The sequence below is a fragment of the Taudactylus pleione genome, unplaced genomic scaffold (assembly GCF_031769625.1).
Source record: "Taudactylus pleione unplaced genomic scaffold, aTauple2 ptg000074l, whole genome shotgun sequence".
NCBI lineage: Eukaryota > Metazoa > Chordata > Amphibia > Anura > Myobatrachidae > Taudactylus > Taudactylus pleione.
The window spans coordinates 2663294-2678551 of NW_028284476.1; the positions used below are offsets into that span (position 1 = coordinate 2663294).

The 15258-nt window shown below is 43.6% G+C and overlaps 1 protein-coding gene across 3 annotated transcripts in view; it reads left to right on the forward strand.

Annotated features, from left to right (window-relative positions):
• Positions 1-8217, forward strand: part of HDAC4 (histone deacetylase 4) — a 165275-nt gene extending 157058 nt beyond the window's left edge. For all 3 annotated transcript variants that reach the window (XM_088467756.1, XM_088467758.1, XM_088467757.1), the window contains one exon: positions 4131-8217. In XM_088467756.1, the coding sequence (XP_088323882.1) occupies positions 4131-4170 (40 nt within the window). In that variant the 3' untranslated portion in view covers positions 4171-8217. The remainder of the gene's footprint in view (positions 1-4130) is intronic.
• Positions 8218-15258: the final 7041 nt, after the last annotated feature.

Below are 15258 nucleotides of genomic sequence, written 5' to 3' on the forward strand. Positions count from 1 at the left end.
GAGCACTGCTGGAGCTGGTGGTAAAGTACAATGATGGGAACTTGATTAAAGATACTACTGTTTTGGGAGATTCAAAATTGCATTTCTTTGTTAATAGTAGTAGTACAGGTTGAGTCTCCCATATCCAAAATGCTTGGGACCAAGGGTATTTTGGATATCGGAATATTCCGTATTTTGGAATATTTGTATACCATATTGAAATGTCTTAGGAATAGGGCCCAAATCTAAACACAGAATGCATTTATGAATCATATACACCTTATACACACAGCCTGAATGTAATTTTATACAATATTTTCAAGAATTTTGTGGCTCAAACAAAGTTTGTGTACATACATGAAATTCATTTATGTTTCATATACACCTTATACACACAGCCTATAGGTCATTTTATACTTTATTTTTAATAAATGTGTGCCTGAATAAAGTTTGTGTAACCATCAAATATCAAAAGTTTCACTATCTCAGTCATGCTAAAAATATTCCGTATTTCGGAATATTTGGATATGGGAGACTCAACCTGTAGTAATTAATAAAGACACCAATCCATCAAGCTGAATCTGTCCCATATACCAGTGGTTCCCAAACTTTCTTGAATCATGGCATCCTAAAGTATTGTCACTTTAAAAAAAAAAAAATTTCAATGGTGCCCCTAGTCCAAAAGTTTCTTATTGAGAAATTCCGCAAAAATGTATTAAATTGCATAGGTTGTGTTTACTGGTCATCCTTCTTATATGTTTAAATAATTTGATCTGGTCCTGGACCACCAACCTGCTGGGGCCGGAGTTTGGGAACCACTCCTATATTCTCATTGTGTTGATCCGCCCAGTACAAAAACAAAATAAAAACCTGTTAATGGGACCGTTGCCAATGTAGCCGCACAGGACAGAGAAGACTCCTTCCTGATCCCACAAATTTTATAACTTCTCTGGATCAATTGCCCAAGTTTTTCCCCCTAGATCCTAGTACTTTAGTCATGCTTGCCTACCCTCCCGATTCGGCCGGGAGCCTCCCAAAAATCGGATGCCGCTCCTGGCCCCTCGGAAAGGCAGGCAAGCCTCCCGGTGGCCGCTGCCCCCCTTCCCTCCTCACCACTGCAGTTAACAGAAAGCGGGGGTGGCCGATGAAGCGATTCACGTTGAATCGCGTCATCATGACTCCACCTCCTGCTCCACAATGCCAGCAATCTCGACATCGTGTAGTGGGGGTGGGGCCAAAATGATTTCGCGTGACCACACGCTCCGCCCACTGATGACGGAAAATATGTCCAGCCGTGCCGCCTGATACTTGCCACGCCCCCCTGGTTATTATGACTTGTCAGCTCACTTCCAGAGGGGGCAGCCGGCATGTCGGCAAGCATGACTTTAATGTTATGTAGTAGACTCTTTTTTTTTTTTTCTTAAATATATTCAGATTTCACCTGCGAAATCCAGTTGAAACCATCCTCCTCATATATACTAATATTTGATAAGCATTATTGATCCTTCATGAAACCATGCTATACTATCATCATACAGTTTTCTGCCAAATTGAGAAGAGTTTCTGCATGTTATTACTGTGGCCGGGGATCTGATTTCCCATAGTACTACGTCCGAAGCCAGGCCCCGTATCCCTACAAAGGGCCTTCTCAGGGAGAGCGGTCACTGCCACGGTCTCCTGTGCATAGATTCTCATTCTTATTATACACACTGTGGTCAGTGTTTTCCCAACTCTAATATTGTCTTCATCTGCACAGATATGTTCACTGTGGTTCTCATTCAGTGTTAGGAGCAAATCCAGCTAAAAGAAGCAAATGCGCGCCCGGGCAAATCATATTGTGATGCAAATGTAGTTTTTTTTTGCATGCATGGAAAATCTGATTTGCTTATAGCGCATAAGTACCAGGCAGCTTTATTTCAGCAGTGCAAGTAGAGTTGAGCTAGCATGCACCTCCTCCCAATTCTGTCTGCTTCATTTCAGTTAGTTCCCTAGCAGTGCAGCTTATTGTTTTTGTGTGTGTTTTGTTCACACTGCATTTACTCCTAATGGTGCGTACACACGGTCAGATTTTTCTTCAGATCTAAACGATAACGATTTTAAAAATCGTTCAATCGTTGATATCTGAAAGAAAAATCTGACATGTGGGCAACGTTGAACAATGCGCGTTCCCGTTTGTCAGATAACAATATCTGATGCGTTTGCAGTCAGTTTGTACGATTTCCATTCATTTTAATACAGGCTGAAATAGTTCAATTGTTTGGACAATTGAACGATTTGCAAACAATTTGCAAACGTTCAATCGTCCAGTCGTTCAAACGTTCATCTGACATATCTGACCGTGTGTATGTACCTTAACTCTAAATGATCCCATATTTACTTATCTTCCACCGTCATTTATTCTAGTTGACCAATTGCTTGGAAGAGTCTTGGGCTTTTCTGCAAATGGATATTTATTTTCATGCCATTGGCAATCTCTCCCACACTTCTCTTGCCGAAGGCCTCTCTCCGTCTACTGGTCCTTGGTCTGAAATCTCTCCTTACCAACATCTGCCCCGTCTCTATTGAGGCACAACCTTTTTCGCCATTGGCGAAAACAATCTTTTTCAAAATAAAAAAAAAGGCGCAATTTTAGCCGAAAAACAGGCGTAAACGGCAACAGGCGAAAAAAAAAAACTGGAGAAAAGTTTTCCCTATTTTTTTCTAAAAATGGGGGGATTTCTTTCAGAACTCTTTGGACACTCCCTTCTTAATGATAAATTACCGGGGGGAAAAAAATCATAAGTTGCGTACTTTTGCCGAAAAACAACTGTGCAAATTTTGGGCGGAAAAAAATGAAAAACGTTGAGAAAAAGCTATTTTTTTTTCCCCAGGAAATTGCTGCTCCATGTAAATTGGGGGTACGTTAAAATGGGTGCAAGTATATTTTCGTGTCGTAAAAACACAATTTAAAAAAAACGCCTGCTGCGACTGCGTGCGATGTTTAAAACACTTGACACATCCATACCGCCCATCAAAATTGTTTTCCAGTAATTTATCATTAGAGGAGGGTGTCCAAAGGGTTCTGAAAGAAATCCCCACATTTTTAGCCCAAAATAGGGATTTTGCATTTTTTTCGCCTGGTTTGGGATGGAGAGAACTTTTCTCCAGTATTTTTTTTCAAGCTGTTGCCGTTTTCGCCTGATTTTTGGCGAAAATGTTGCCGATAATTGAATACAGCCCAATAATGAGTGGAATTGTCCCAGTTCTCATTCATTACTCCAAATCCTCAGAACTTTGTTAATCTCCCTAAACTCCCATTCCGTTTCTAGTGGGTCTGTTGGCACAGATGGTATTTTGCAAAACAGTATCTTGAGTAGTCCTTACAGACAAATTCCCTGAAATAGTTTTTGAGAACCTTTCATCTATTTAATTACCTTCTTATAGATACTGATAAATACTCCCCAGCCCCTCCGAACAATCCAGTGACCACAATATGTCAAATCTTTGCACCCCAGGGCCCAAGTGACCCTATAATAATAATAATTACCTTGCCCAGGAGCACCCATCTGGCCTTCACAACGCTTCCTCATGATGCTGGTTTTTACCATGGCATTGAGTATACATTTTACTTAAGCTTTATGGGGACAGTTGCTGTAAAATTCAAACCACTGACTAGTAGCTACAGTAAGTAGGAGTGAAATAAAACATAGTATATATACGGTAGTGTTGGAGCACTAATAGACCAGAAGTTCTCAAACTTGGTCCTCAGCACCCCACACAGTGCATGTTTTCCAGGTCACCCAGCAGAGCAAAGGTGTATTCATTACTCACTGACACATTTGGAAAGATCCACAGATGTAGCTAATTATTTCACTTGTGATTTTGTGAGGAGACCTGGAAAACATGCACTGTTTGGGGTCTTGAGGACAGTTTGAGAACCTGTGTAATAGACTACTTACAACTATAAAGCATCATTATGCACTCAATAGACGAAACACACTCTTGGCAGTTGCATGGAAATGAAAATCTTTGCACAGCTTAAACTTTCCTTGGTTTTGAACTAGATGACCTGCATATAAGTTTACTTTAGCATGCTCCTGGGGTAATTATAACACTCCACATAGCAAATTGATCACTTCCTGCTTTTGACCAATCGCATTAATGTCTTCCAGAACCGAGGATGAGCCGATGGATGAAGAACCCCCGCTGTAGCAGAGTGACTGGTGACTGTCCGTTGTGTAAATCCGTACCTTTGTTGGGGGGGCTGCCCCCTCCAATTTCTCCGCCTGTGCTCTGTCCCCAGGAAGACGAGCAGCGACATGGATGTAAAAGAACTCTGTGTGCATCCACAGAACCACAAAACCGCGGTGCACTGTGCAACGCACAGCCGCAGTGTGCCGTTCCTGGTCACAGGAGGCACTGCTCCTACAGGAGCCACTGGCAGCTCTTGCCAAAAATGTTTTATTTTCTTTCATGATTTTTAACAAATACTAATTCAAAGAAAAAACAAGGATAAAAGGGACCTCCTTCAGGGGGGTCCCACAGTAAACAGTTTTGGTGCTTTAACATTCTGCAGATTCAGAAGGATTCTGTGTGCGCTGAAGGGAGGTGACCGTAATCTGCGGACACTTATTTAAACCACTTGGTTTAGCCTGTTTCTCGAACATTTTCTCCTTCATAACTGGGTATATGCAGTGGACGAAATAATTCCTCTGGAGCCTGTTATCCTAGTGAGGGATTTTGTACTCTTAATCTGAAAGAGAAACAAGAGGAAGGATTGTGCCTTGTCCATGGTTGGAATACCATTATATCCATTGAATGGTTTATTACTTTATTGTTGTTTCAAAAAGTTGAAGGACTTGCCTTAAAAAAATATAAACGCCCACAAACAGGAGAAGAAGCGACCCGTCACGAAACGCGGACCCTTGTGTCCTCTCATTGATGCAACGCATTGACGTGGCTGGCAGCGATGGTCTTTGTTTTCTTTCACATTTTGATTTCTCTTAACCGAGTTGCATGTCGTAGACGTACGATGACCGGTCTGCGTCCTCCACTCCTGACCCGGGATCTCCAAGCATAAACTTTTTACCGCAAACGATAATATGTTGGTGCATTTCTACCACATGGAGATGGAGGATGTGGCCTCTCACTGCGCAGGTAGCATGTTAAGGGCCTGCGTAATTCCTTTTTAAAAGTGGCTCATTTTTAATTTTATATATTTTTTTTAATTTTTATTTTTATTTTTTAAATAATTTTACTTGTTCCGTAAAATTCTTTGAGAAGAAAAATGCAGGTGAGCAGTACATTTCCAGTTTCAAACTTTTTTTTTTTTTAATTATGTTGAATTCAAAGCTTTATACATTGGGTTATATATTTTTATTATTTTTTTTGTTTTTGGTTTTTGTAAGGAATGATTTCTTGTGGTAACTTTTTTAAAATTAACTTTTTTTTTTTATTTGGTTATACTATTGAGAACTTTAGGGGTTTTTGAGTTCCTTTTAGGGGATTATTTTAGAATCCAGATTACTCCCTCTGATCTTCCCACCGAGACTTCCTGTATGTATCCTAAATGTGGGGACTGGGTGACAGCAGAGTTTTGTTATGTATAAAGACTGGTTAGAATGCTCTTCTGGTTGTATGGGTGTTAACAGGTACCTCTTACCTCACTTGCTACCATATCGGAGAGAGCTGTTACTAAGACTTTAATATCTATAAGGAGACCAACAATGTACTGTACGTGAGCCTTTGCTCCTGGGATTGCATGGAGGGAGCAGGGGCCACTCAGTCTTGGATATAACCTCAATATAGCACTTATTACCTATGCTGAGAGTTGTGGCTGAATTTACAGCAGCATGTGACTCGCAACCATTGCCTAACATATGCCTGGGATGAACCGGCTGGCTGCCTGGGGAACGGCGTGTGCTGCCCGGCAGCACTTTTTACTTGTTCCTCTGCAGATTCTCCTTGGATCTGGCTTTATTTTAAATGGTTCTCCAGTGGCTGTGCCGCAGGCTGCACTTTGACATTTGCTGTTTGCTGTCCCTGGCAGCACATGTGTTTCGGAGTAATAGCCAGGGGGCTCCTGATAGCCCCCACCTGTGTGTTTGGGACCCTCACATTGTGCCCTTACTGTGTGTATTTATTATTATTAATTTCATGGCCGTTCTGTAACTACACTACAGCCTGTGACTGCACAAAAGTAGCACCTCACTGCACCAATCAGTTTCCTGGTCACACTGTGTGTGTGGTACTTGCAGTCTCCCGTTTCCTGTCACATGCTCCCACTTTTCTGTCTGCTGACCCCAGAATCATCATAGAACATGCGTTATTAAGATCAGCTCATTCATCTTTGGGCTGACGAAAGCACTGGTAGTCCTGTTATTTGGTTTAATCATGTTTGGGGTCCTGGCTCTGGTCTGTGTCTTTGAGGGTCTCAGAAACTGCATGCTTCGTGCTCTTATGGCATGTTTCTTATTTTTAGTACACTGGATTCGCTCTGGAAGATGTATCACAGGTGCTCTTGTTGTGACGCATTGACTGTGTTCAGGAAAATAGTCACATCACTTTTATAATCTGATACTGTATCTGATTTCACTTGAATGCCTACATTCTAAGTGGGTCTAATAAATGTGTTCATATCCGCTGTTCTCGAAGGCACCGGGCTGACCCAATTGTGGTTTTAAACCGTTCTCTTACAAAAGGAAAGGGGGTTGGGAGAAAGTTTTGCAATGTAGTCTGAACACATTCTGAATACACCTTTCAGAGCATGAACAGTTGATAAACATGAAGAGCACCCTTATAGGCAACAAGCTGACCATTATTGCATGAGCCGTTGAGTATCCAAGCTGCCAGACTCTTCGAGTTGGATAATCGGGTTTAAGTTGGAGCTGCTTCTCTGTGGACTATTTTTTTCATGGCGATTTTATTCTTTCCTCACTTTGAATTTCATTCCTTGTTTTTTTTCTTTCTTTATTTCTAATACCCCAAATGCTCTAGTTTTTCACTCATTCCATGTTTTGCACATCTATATAAATATATATAATTTTGTGTGTGCAAGGGAAGAGGCCACACTCCTATTTCTGGGCATTGACCTCCCTATAAAGAAAATAAAAAAATATATAAAGATAATTATATATAGAATATATATATAAATATGAATCTATTTTTCTATATTTTACGATATACTTTGAGGCTGCATGGATCGAGCACAGCTCAGTTCTGTTCTGTGTAGCTGGGCATGTTGCTGTGCTAGGCAGAGAATGGGCATCATTCGCTGAGAAGGGCACTTGTTTTATTTTTTATTTTGATCAATCTCAAAGTATTGTTAGAGGTTTTTTTGTTTTTTTTCGAAAGCAAAATATATTCTGTAAGTTCTCTTTGCAAATATAGTCATACATGCTATGAAGGGAAGGAAGAATATATTTCCCTGTTCTGTGTAATGTCCTCTTTCCTGGAAGGCATTTAACTGAAGTGCCTCTGTAGGGAGGAAACTAGATTTTTGGTTTTAGCACAGAGTGGAGAGCGCTTCATTTCCCTGGGCAGAGTGTAATGTAGTGAGCATTCCATTTCCCTGTGCAGAGTGTAGTGTAGTGAGCATTCCATTTCCCTGTGCAGAGTGTAGTGTAGTGAGCATTCCATTTCCCTGTGCAGAGTGTAGTGTAGTGAGCATTCCATTTCCCTGGGCAGAGTGTAGTGTAGTGAGCATTCCATTTCCCTGGGCAGAGTGTAGTGTAGTGAGCATTCCATTTCCCTGTGCAGAGTGTAGTGTAGTGAGCATTCCATTTCCCTGGGCAGAGTGTAGTGTAGTGAGCATTCCATTTCCCTGGGCAGAGTGTAGTGTAGTGAGTACTCCCATTTCCCTGGGCACAGTGTAGTGAGTACTCCTATTTCCCTGGACAGAGTGTAATGTAGTGAGCATTCCTTTTCCCCGTGCAGGCTAGAATGTAGTGCTCTCTCCATTTCCCCATAGAGTCTAGAATGGTATGTGGTCGAAATGCCGGCCGCCGGCTTCCAGTCTGTGAAATTCCGGTATGGGACTAATGATATGCGTCGAAATACCGACGCCTATCATTATCCACCCGCCGATATACTGATGCCCGGCATACCGAACGAAGGTAAGCCAGGCGTCAGGAGCATACAGCCGCGGGGGGTGGATTAGGTTTAAGGCCTCCCGGGGGGGACTTAAAGTTAGGGGAAGGGTGTGTTAGGCACCACCCAAGGAGGAATTCAGGGTTAGACACCCTCCCTGGGAGGGTTAGGTTGCGGGGAGGGGGGGGTAAGGATTAGGCACCCCTGGGGGGAGGTTACAGTTAGGCACTAGGGGGGGAGGTTAGTGTTAGGCACCCATAAGGGAGGGTTAGGGGGGGAGAGGTTAGAGAGAGTTCAAATATTTACCTTGTCGAGATCTTCAGTCTTCTGCCTTCCGGCATCGGTATGACATCTGACGGGCTTAGGTCCGGCGGTATGTCATACCGATTCCTGCTAGTATGTAGTACTCTCTCCATTTCCGAGTAGAGGCTAGAATGTAGTTCTCCATTTCCGAGTAGAGGCTAGAATGTAGTGCTCCATTTCCCCGTAGAGGCTAGAATGTAGTGCTCTCTCCATTTCCTCATAGAGGCTAGAATGTAGTGCTCTCTCCATTTCCTCATAGAGGCTAGAATGTAGTGCTCTCTCCATTTCCTCATAGAGGCTAGAATGTAGTGCTCTCTCCATTTCCCGTAGAGGCTAGAATGTAGTGCTCCATATCCCCGTAGAGGCTAGAATGTAGTGCTCTCTCCATTTCCCCGTAGAGGCTAGAATATAGTGCTCCATTTCCACGTAGAGGCTAGAAAGTAGTGCTCCATTTCCCCATAGAGGTTAGAAGAATATAGTGCTCCATTTCCCCGTAGAGGCTAGAATGTAGTGCTCCATTTCCCCATAGAGGTTAGAATGTAGTGCTCATTCCATTTCCCAGTGCAGGCTATAATGTAGTGCGCTCTCCATTTCCCCGTGCAGGTTAGAACGTAACGTGCCCTTCATTTCCCTGTGGGGGTTGGAGTGTAGTGTGCGCTCCCATTTTCCTGAGCATGCTAGAATGTAGTGCGCACTGTATTTCCCCGTGGGGGTTGGAGTGTAGTGCGCACTCCATTGTAATTTTAAGTGGGAAAGAACACTTGCACAGAAGGAAATGAGGCAAGACTGCCGTATTGAAAGAGATGGATGTCATTAGTATTGTGGTGTCACACCTCTCACATGTATGTACATATATTATTCCTTTTTTTTTTTTTAATCTTTGTATGTGTATACTAAAACACTATTAAGGGGGCAAGTAGTATGTAGTATATTCTACAGCCCCGTGTAAACACTGTGTATCCTCTGACAGAAGTCAGAGAGCAGGTCAGACACGTAAGTGTATTGCATCATTTGCCACATGCCTTCTCCCATATCGCTGTTATAGGGTACACTGCTTTATGATGTAATCGGCTTTGTCAGTTACAATGTGTGTGTCCTCCAGTATCAGTGAAGGTTTGCAGGCAGTGTAGCATTAACCTGTCTCCATTCTGGGGTGTTTCTGATGTAGGGTGTATACTGTATGCATCAAGTGACCATCACTGTGTGTTATATGATGCTAGTGGAAGCGGCTCTGACAGGCTGGTGTTCGGCTATGCCTGTGCAAGTGCAGTGGGCTGTGTTTTTTGTTTATTTTTGTTTTTTTCCCCCATTATTTCTGAATGGTCACCAAATGCCGTTAATGGTTTAATTGGTGCAGGCACCCTATTTTATTTTTATTTCTTTCACCATTCCCAGGCATCATTTGACCCGTAGTGAGTTAGTACTTGTAACCTGACGTGATAGCTGCAAGACACTGAAAACATTGCCTGCCTGTATCCTCGCCTAACGTTCTATTAGAGCTGCCACCTGTCTCTGTGATTGTACGTTTACTTCAGAGGTGACCCCCCCCCCCCCCCCCCCCACTCACACAGCAGACAGGAGTAATTGCTGCCTTTTTATGTAGGGGGCGCCCACGCTCTGACCCTACGCTGCGAGCGCACTGTGTTTCATGGAAGAAAGATAAGTAAACTAAGAACTAAAAACTCCCCACATATATTCTGATATTCTGGGCCCTGACGAGGCCAGCTTTCTCACACGGATTGGAAGAAGGGATTACATGTGTGTGTCTGGAGTTTAACTTTCCATATTCTGATGGCGAGAAGTGTGTGTGTGTGTATATAATTATATATATATACATAATATAAATATATATAAAATTAAGATTATAAACTTAGAGAATTTGATGCATCGTTTACCAGATCTTTAAAGCGGATCTGTGATGACGGTTTTATAACTATGAATCCTTTGGGACCCTTTGCATTGACCTGTGTTTTCTTCGTCAGGTTCCAGCCCGCTGTTGCAGGAAGCTGGGCTCCTTTTCTGACACTTTCTGTTCCTCCTGTAGGAGATGAACACTGATTTTATTTTTTTTTTTCTTCTGTATTTTTTTTTATTTTTTATTTTATATTATTTGCCATGTTTTTTTTTTAATCTACTTTTTCCACTGACTGTCTTTATTTTTTATTTCTGTGACAAGGACAATGGATTTAAACTTTCTTAGCAGTGCAGTATTTTCTACCACATGATGGCAACGTGTTACTCTTGTGATGTAAATAAAACAAAAAATGTTCCCTATTCTGTGTCCTGGCTTTTTTTTTGTCTGTTAAACTATACAGATAATTATTACAGTCAAATAGAGTCCCCTCTCTCTCTGAGTGCCGTTTCCTGGTATCTCGCTTGAAATGGAAGAAATCTATAGGAAGGTGCATAAGAACAGAATGATCGGCGCAGTACATAATCAATCCATACATAAAAATGCTTAAATAGGGTAAATAGTCTCCAACATCTCTAAATGATGGTCCCGCACTAGAATAATGCAGAGCCCAAAACATGTAGATTGTTGGATATTGAGGCCCAGATTTATCAACGAGAGATATTTTTGTTATCAATCATTACTTAACCTTAAATGGTGCTCCAACCAATCAGCTCCTAACTGTCATGTGTTTGAAAAATGACAGGAGCTGATTGGTTGGAGCACCATTTAAGATTAGTAACGAGTGATAACAAGAATATCACTTGTTGATCAATCTGGGCCTAATTCTGCTACAATGCAATGTATCTAACCAACTCTTGAGTGCGTCAAGCTTCTGATTACTCCAAATGCTGTAGACCAGGAGTCTTCGGTGGCCTGCGGAGTTGTTCCCCCATTGTCCGCTGATGGTGTGCACAGGCATACCCTAATGTCACCCCCTCACCAGTGGCGCAGTCCAGGTCCGTTTCAGTTGGTGTAGTGTGGTTTGCACTACACAGTAACAAACACCGCTGCCTCTGGGTAGTACACTCGGTCTACCCGGCGGCAGTGTGTTTGTTTTAGCAGCCAATGAGAGTGTTTGTCTTAGCAGCCAATGAGAGTCAGACAGACTCTCATTGGCTGCTGCATGCACGGCCTGAGCCAGGCTGGAGCTCACTCATGAGCTCCACCTTCCATCTCCTGCTGTGGGTGAAGGGAGAGATGTCTCTCCCATAGTGCTGAGCGGTTCAGGAGGATGGAGGAGCGGTCACAGGCGCAGGGATTCTGGTAAGTGTTGTTTTTTTTGTTGTGTTGTGTGTGTGTATATATATATATATATATATATATATATATATATGGCACTGCATAATGGGAACCACTACTGGGGGCACTGCATAATGGGGACCACTACTGGGGGCACTGCATAAAGGGGACCACTACTGGGGGCACTGCATAAAGGGGACCATTACTGGGGGGCACTGCATAATGGGGACCACTACTGGGGGCACTGCATAGGGGGAACCACTACTGGGAGCACTGCACAGGGGGGGCAGTTATGTGACATAATTGTGTGAGGAGGGTGCAGAGTCTATATAGAACAATATAGCTTAGTGGCCCTCTGGCTTCATTTAATTTTTTTCATGTGGCTCATGCTGTCTTGAAGGTTGAAGACCCCTGCTGTAGACACTCTGAAATCAGCATAGGATCACAAGGACAATCATCAAGGTTTTATGGCTAACAAATTTACTATAATCATGGTTGTAGCATCTCTTCATTCATATGAACAATAGTCAAGAGAGGGGGATTCCGTACAGTTCAAGTCGCCGGGCTTTGAAACATCCTCGCCAGCCATGTTGCAGCCCTTAGCCTAGGGGTGGGGAATAAGCGGTTCCCCCAGCTGTTTTCAAACTACACATCCCAGCAAGCCCTGCCACAGTTTTGCTATTTGACCATGCTAAAACTGTTGCAAGGCATGCTGCGATGTGGATTCCCTAAGCTTGATTTCGACTTGATGTCAAAGTCCTGGTTCAATAGTGCATAGCTGAAAATACTTCCCCCTTCTTGTGCCGTTAATTCACATTTGAATATGATAGCTGCTCAGTCCACATATGTCGATAGATGTGGCCTCTTAATTATATTAAGCCGCTATTAGTGTCCAGGCATTTGGTGAGCGGTAAGAACTGACGCGTTTCTCCAGCATAATATGATTTCATCAGAGGTGTCGGTTGCATAACAACTAGTCACTCTCATTTAAAGGTGGGGAAACGCCTGTAGCTTTTATTTGTGAACTTGTACAGATCCTCATGCAACTTTTAATGAATACTTTGCACAATTATTTTGTCTTCTCTAGAGGGCAAAAGTGTTATATATGTCCTGGAAAGAAAAATAATCTGCCTGATAATAGCAGAAGTTTCTGCATTAGAGACAACTGTATTTAGTGATCAGCTTTGTGTCCTAACCCTAAGGAGGAAAATAAGCAGCTCAGGAGGTGGCCTAAAAAAGTGTCTAATAAAACTTGGTGGACGGCATACTATATACGTATGTAAATTGGCATCATAAGAAGTTGGAAAGTCCATTTATCGTCTGTTGGACAGCTCACCGAGTTGGTGCTTTCATCTGCTTAGAGGGATGTAGTCGGCATCCTGGCGTGCAGGATGCAGAATGTCTGAATACCGACATGTCGGCACCAGTATCCTGACTGCCGGCATCCCGAAGGTAAATATCGGGTTGTTAGGGGGAAGTTAGGGTGTGGGGCTAAGGTTAGGCATCTGGGAGGGTTAGGATTAGGGTGCAGGGAAGGGGAGGTTAGGTTAGGCATCGAGGAGGGGGTGTTAGGTTTAGGGTGCGGGGAGGTTAGGCTTAGGCACTAAGGGGGAGGTTAAGGTTAGGTACCGGGGAAAGTAAGGGTAGGGGTTAGGAAAACACTTACCTGTCTTCCCAATGGGTGTCGGGATGCCGCTGTCTATTCTGACCAGCAGCATCCAGACAGCCAGGATTTGATACCCAACCCTGCTTAGACTACCAAGGAACCAGCCTGTTTATATACCTGAGATTCTGAAAGTGTATAATATAATATGCAATGTATCATTGCAACTTTATATTTCCACAACGGCTGCAGACTGCTGGGTACACACTGGGCGGGGGGGGCTGAGAGCTGCTTGGCTTAAATTCCCTGGCGGCTGCTCCTCTCTGCAGCTGCAAGTGGGAGCTGCTGCTGGGCTGCATGATTGGATGGGGGGGATGCGGAGATTAGCTCCTGCTGGAAGATTACCTTCCAGCAGCCACCCAGTGGGCGTTTCTGACTGGTCGCAGCGGGTGCAACCACGTCAGGGAAAGCCCAGATGTGACCACCCCAGGCAAGTGGTTAAGTTCTTTTCTGCAAATTTTTAAGACTTTAGCTCTGCACTGTATATGCAAAAATCCATGCGGTGGCTGACGTCCCTGCCATAGAGAAATCCGTTATGCTTTGCAAAGTGGGTTGGCTAAGTTTACCCTAGTCCTGCAAACACAGCTAATGCTAATATGTTTTTGATCCAATGAAGCGATACATGTCGAGGAATCTTGTTGGGATTACAATTAGAGATTTTCACTGGCCCAATGAAAGTTTTAAGTTGGAAATTCTCACTTGTGCACCTTGAATCTACCGCTTACTGTCATCTCGGGTGAGAGGAAGCGTCAGTCACGGTTTTTTCGTCAATCTGTAGTCACAGGCCAGACTAATTTCTCTGGCCTTTATGAAGGTTAAAACCATAGTGTTTTGCCCATAGGAAGCCTATCTGTAAATCCTTTCCTGTCCCAGAGGTATAGAGGAGATTAGGGGCTTTTCTCAAACCTCTTCTAGGTCCTGATTCCAGATGGAGATCCTTTTTACTCAGTTCCGGAGTTTCTTAACATTCAGACTGGGGGCGCACAACTCGTGATGGGGTCCCACTGGTCGATCATCAGCTGTATCAGACAGGATGAGTTCATATTGTCCATGTATTTAGAGCTGCTGCCGAATGTTATATTTAGGAACAAGGTAAAGAAAAAGCCTAAACTATTCACTTTTATGTAGATAAATTGCTTCACATACGTATGGTTTGGTTGCTTATTCATAGTCATATCTAGTGATAGCAGTAGACTATTTTAAAGTGAAATGTTTTTCACACTGTAAAATAACATTTTACCTACAGTGAAGTTGGCTGCATCCACCACAGTGTGTTTCAGGTACATACTGCACTGCTGGTAAGTCTGCGGCAAGATACATTTACCATACAGACAGGAGTTTCTTCTTCAGGGTCCATAGGGATCCACAGGGATACCATGGGTAATGTAGTTGGAGAGATCCAGGCACCAAACAGTGAAAGCTTTCAGCTCCCAGGGTGCACTGGGTCCTCCATAGATATACCCCACCCCTAGCCACAGGCCTACAGTTGTTCATTTAGTGCGGCAGGATCGACGCACCTTTTGTAACGGGACTCAGGCAATCCATACTTATTTTATTTCTTATGTTCTGTTAGCAGTACTCAGCGTCTGTATTAAGATGCAGATAATGCGACTCCCATCTTCCTCCACCGGGCCAAAATGCCATTAACTGGGCTGGTGATTTCGGCGGGTCTCTGCTGAGCTTGCTAGAAGCAACGCTGGGACCTGGACTGTAACCGGATGCACGGAGATGTCCGGTAAGGTGTTTCCTCACGGAGAATCGCACGCAGTAGTCCTTGCTTGTGTCGGAGGCGCACCAGAAGCCGCTGCAGTCAGGGCCCAGGATTGTCCGCATCCTCACTAGACCGTCGGGGCCTTATCGTCTGACGCTGGGGATCGGCAGCAGACTCATATCTGCTGCCATGAGGCAAGTGTACCTGGCTGGTTGATGCTGCTTAGGGGAGGTAGGCGCTCCCCCGGCAGCTCTGACCCAGACACCGTCCTTCCATAAGGTTTTTGCGCTTCTGGGTCGCCCCGCCTACCCTCCAGGGTTTGGGTCAGTCTCCATGTATACC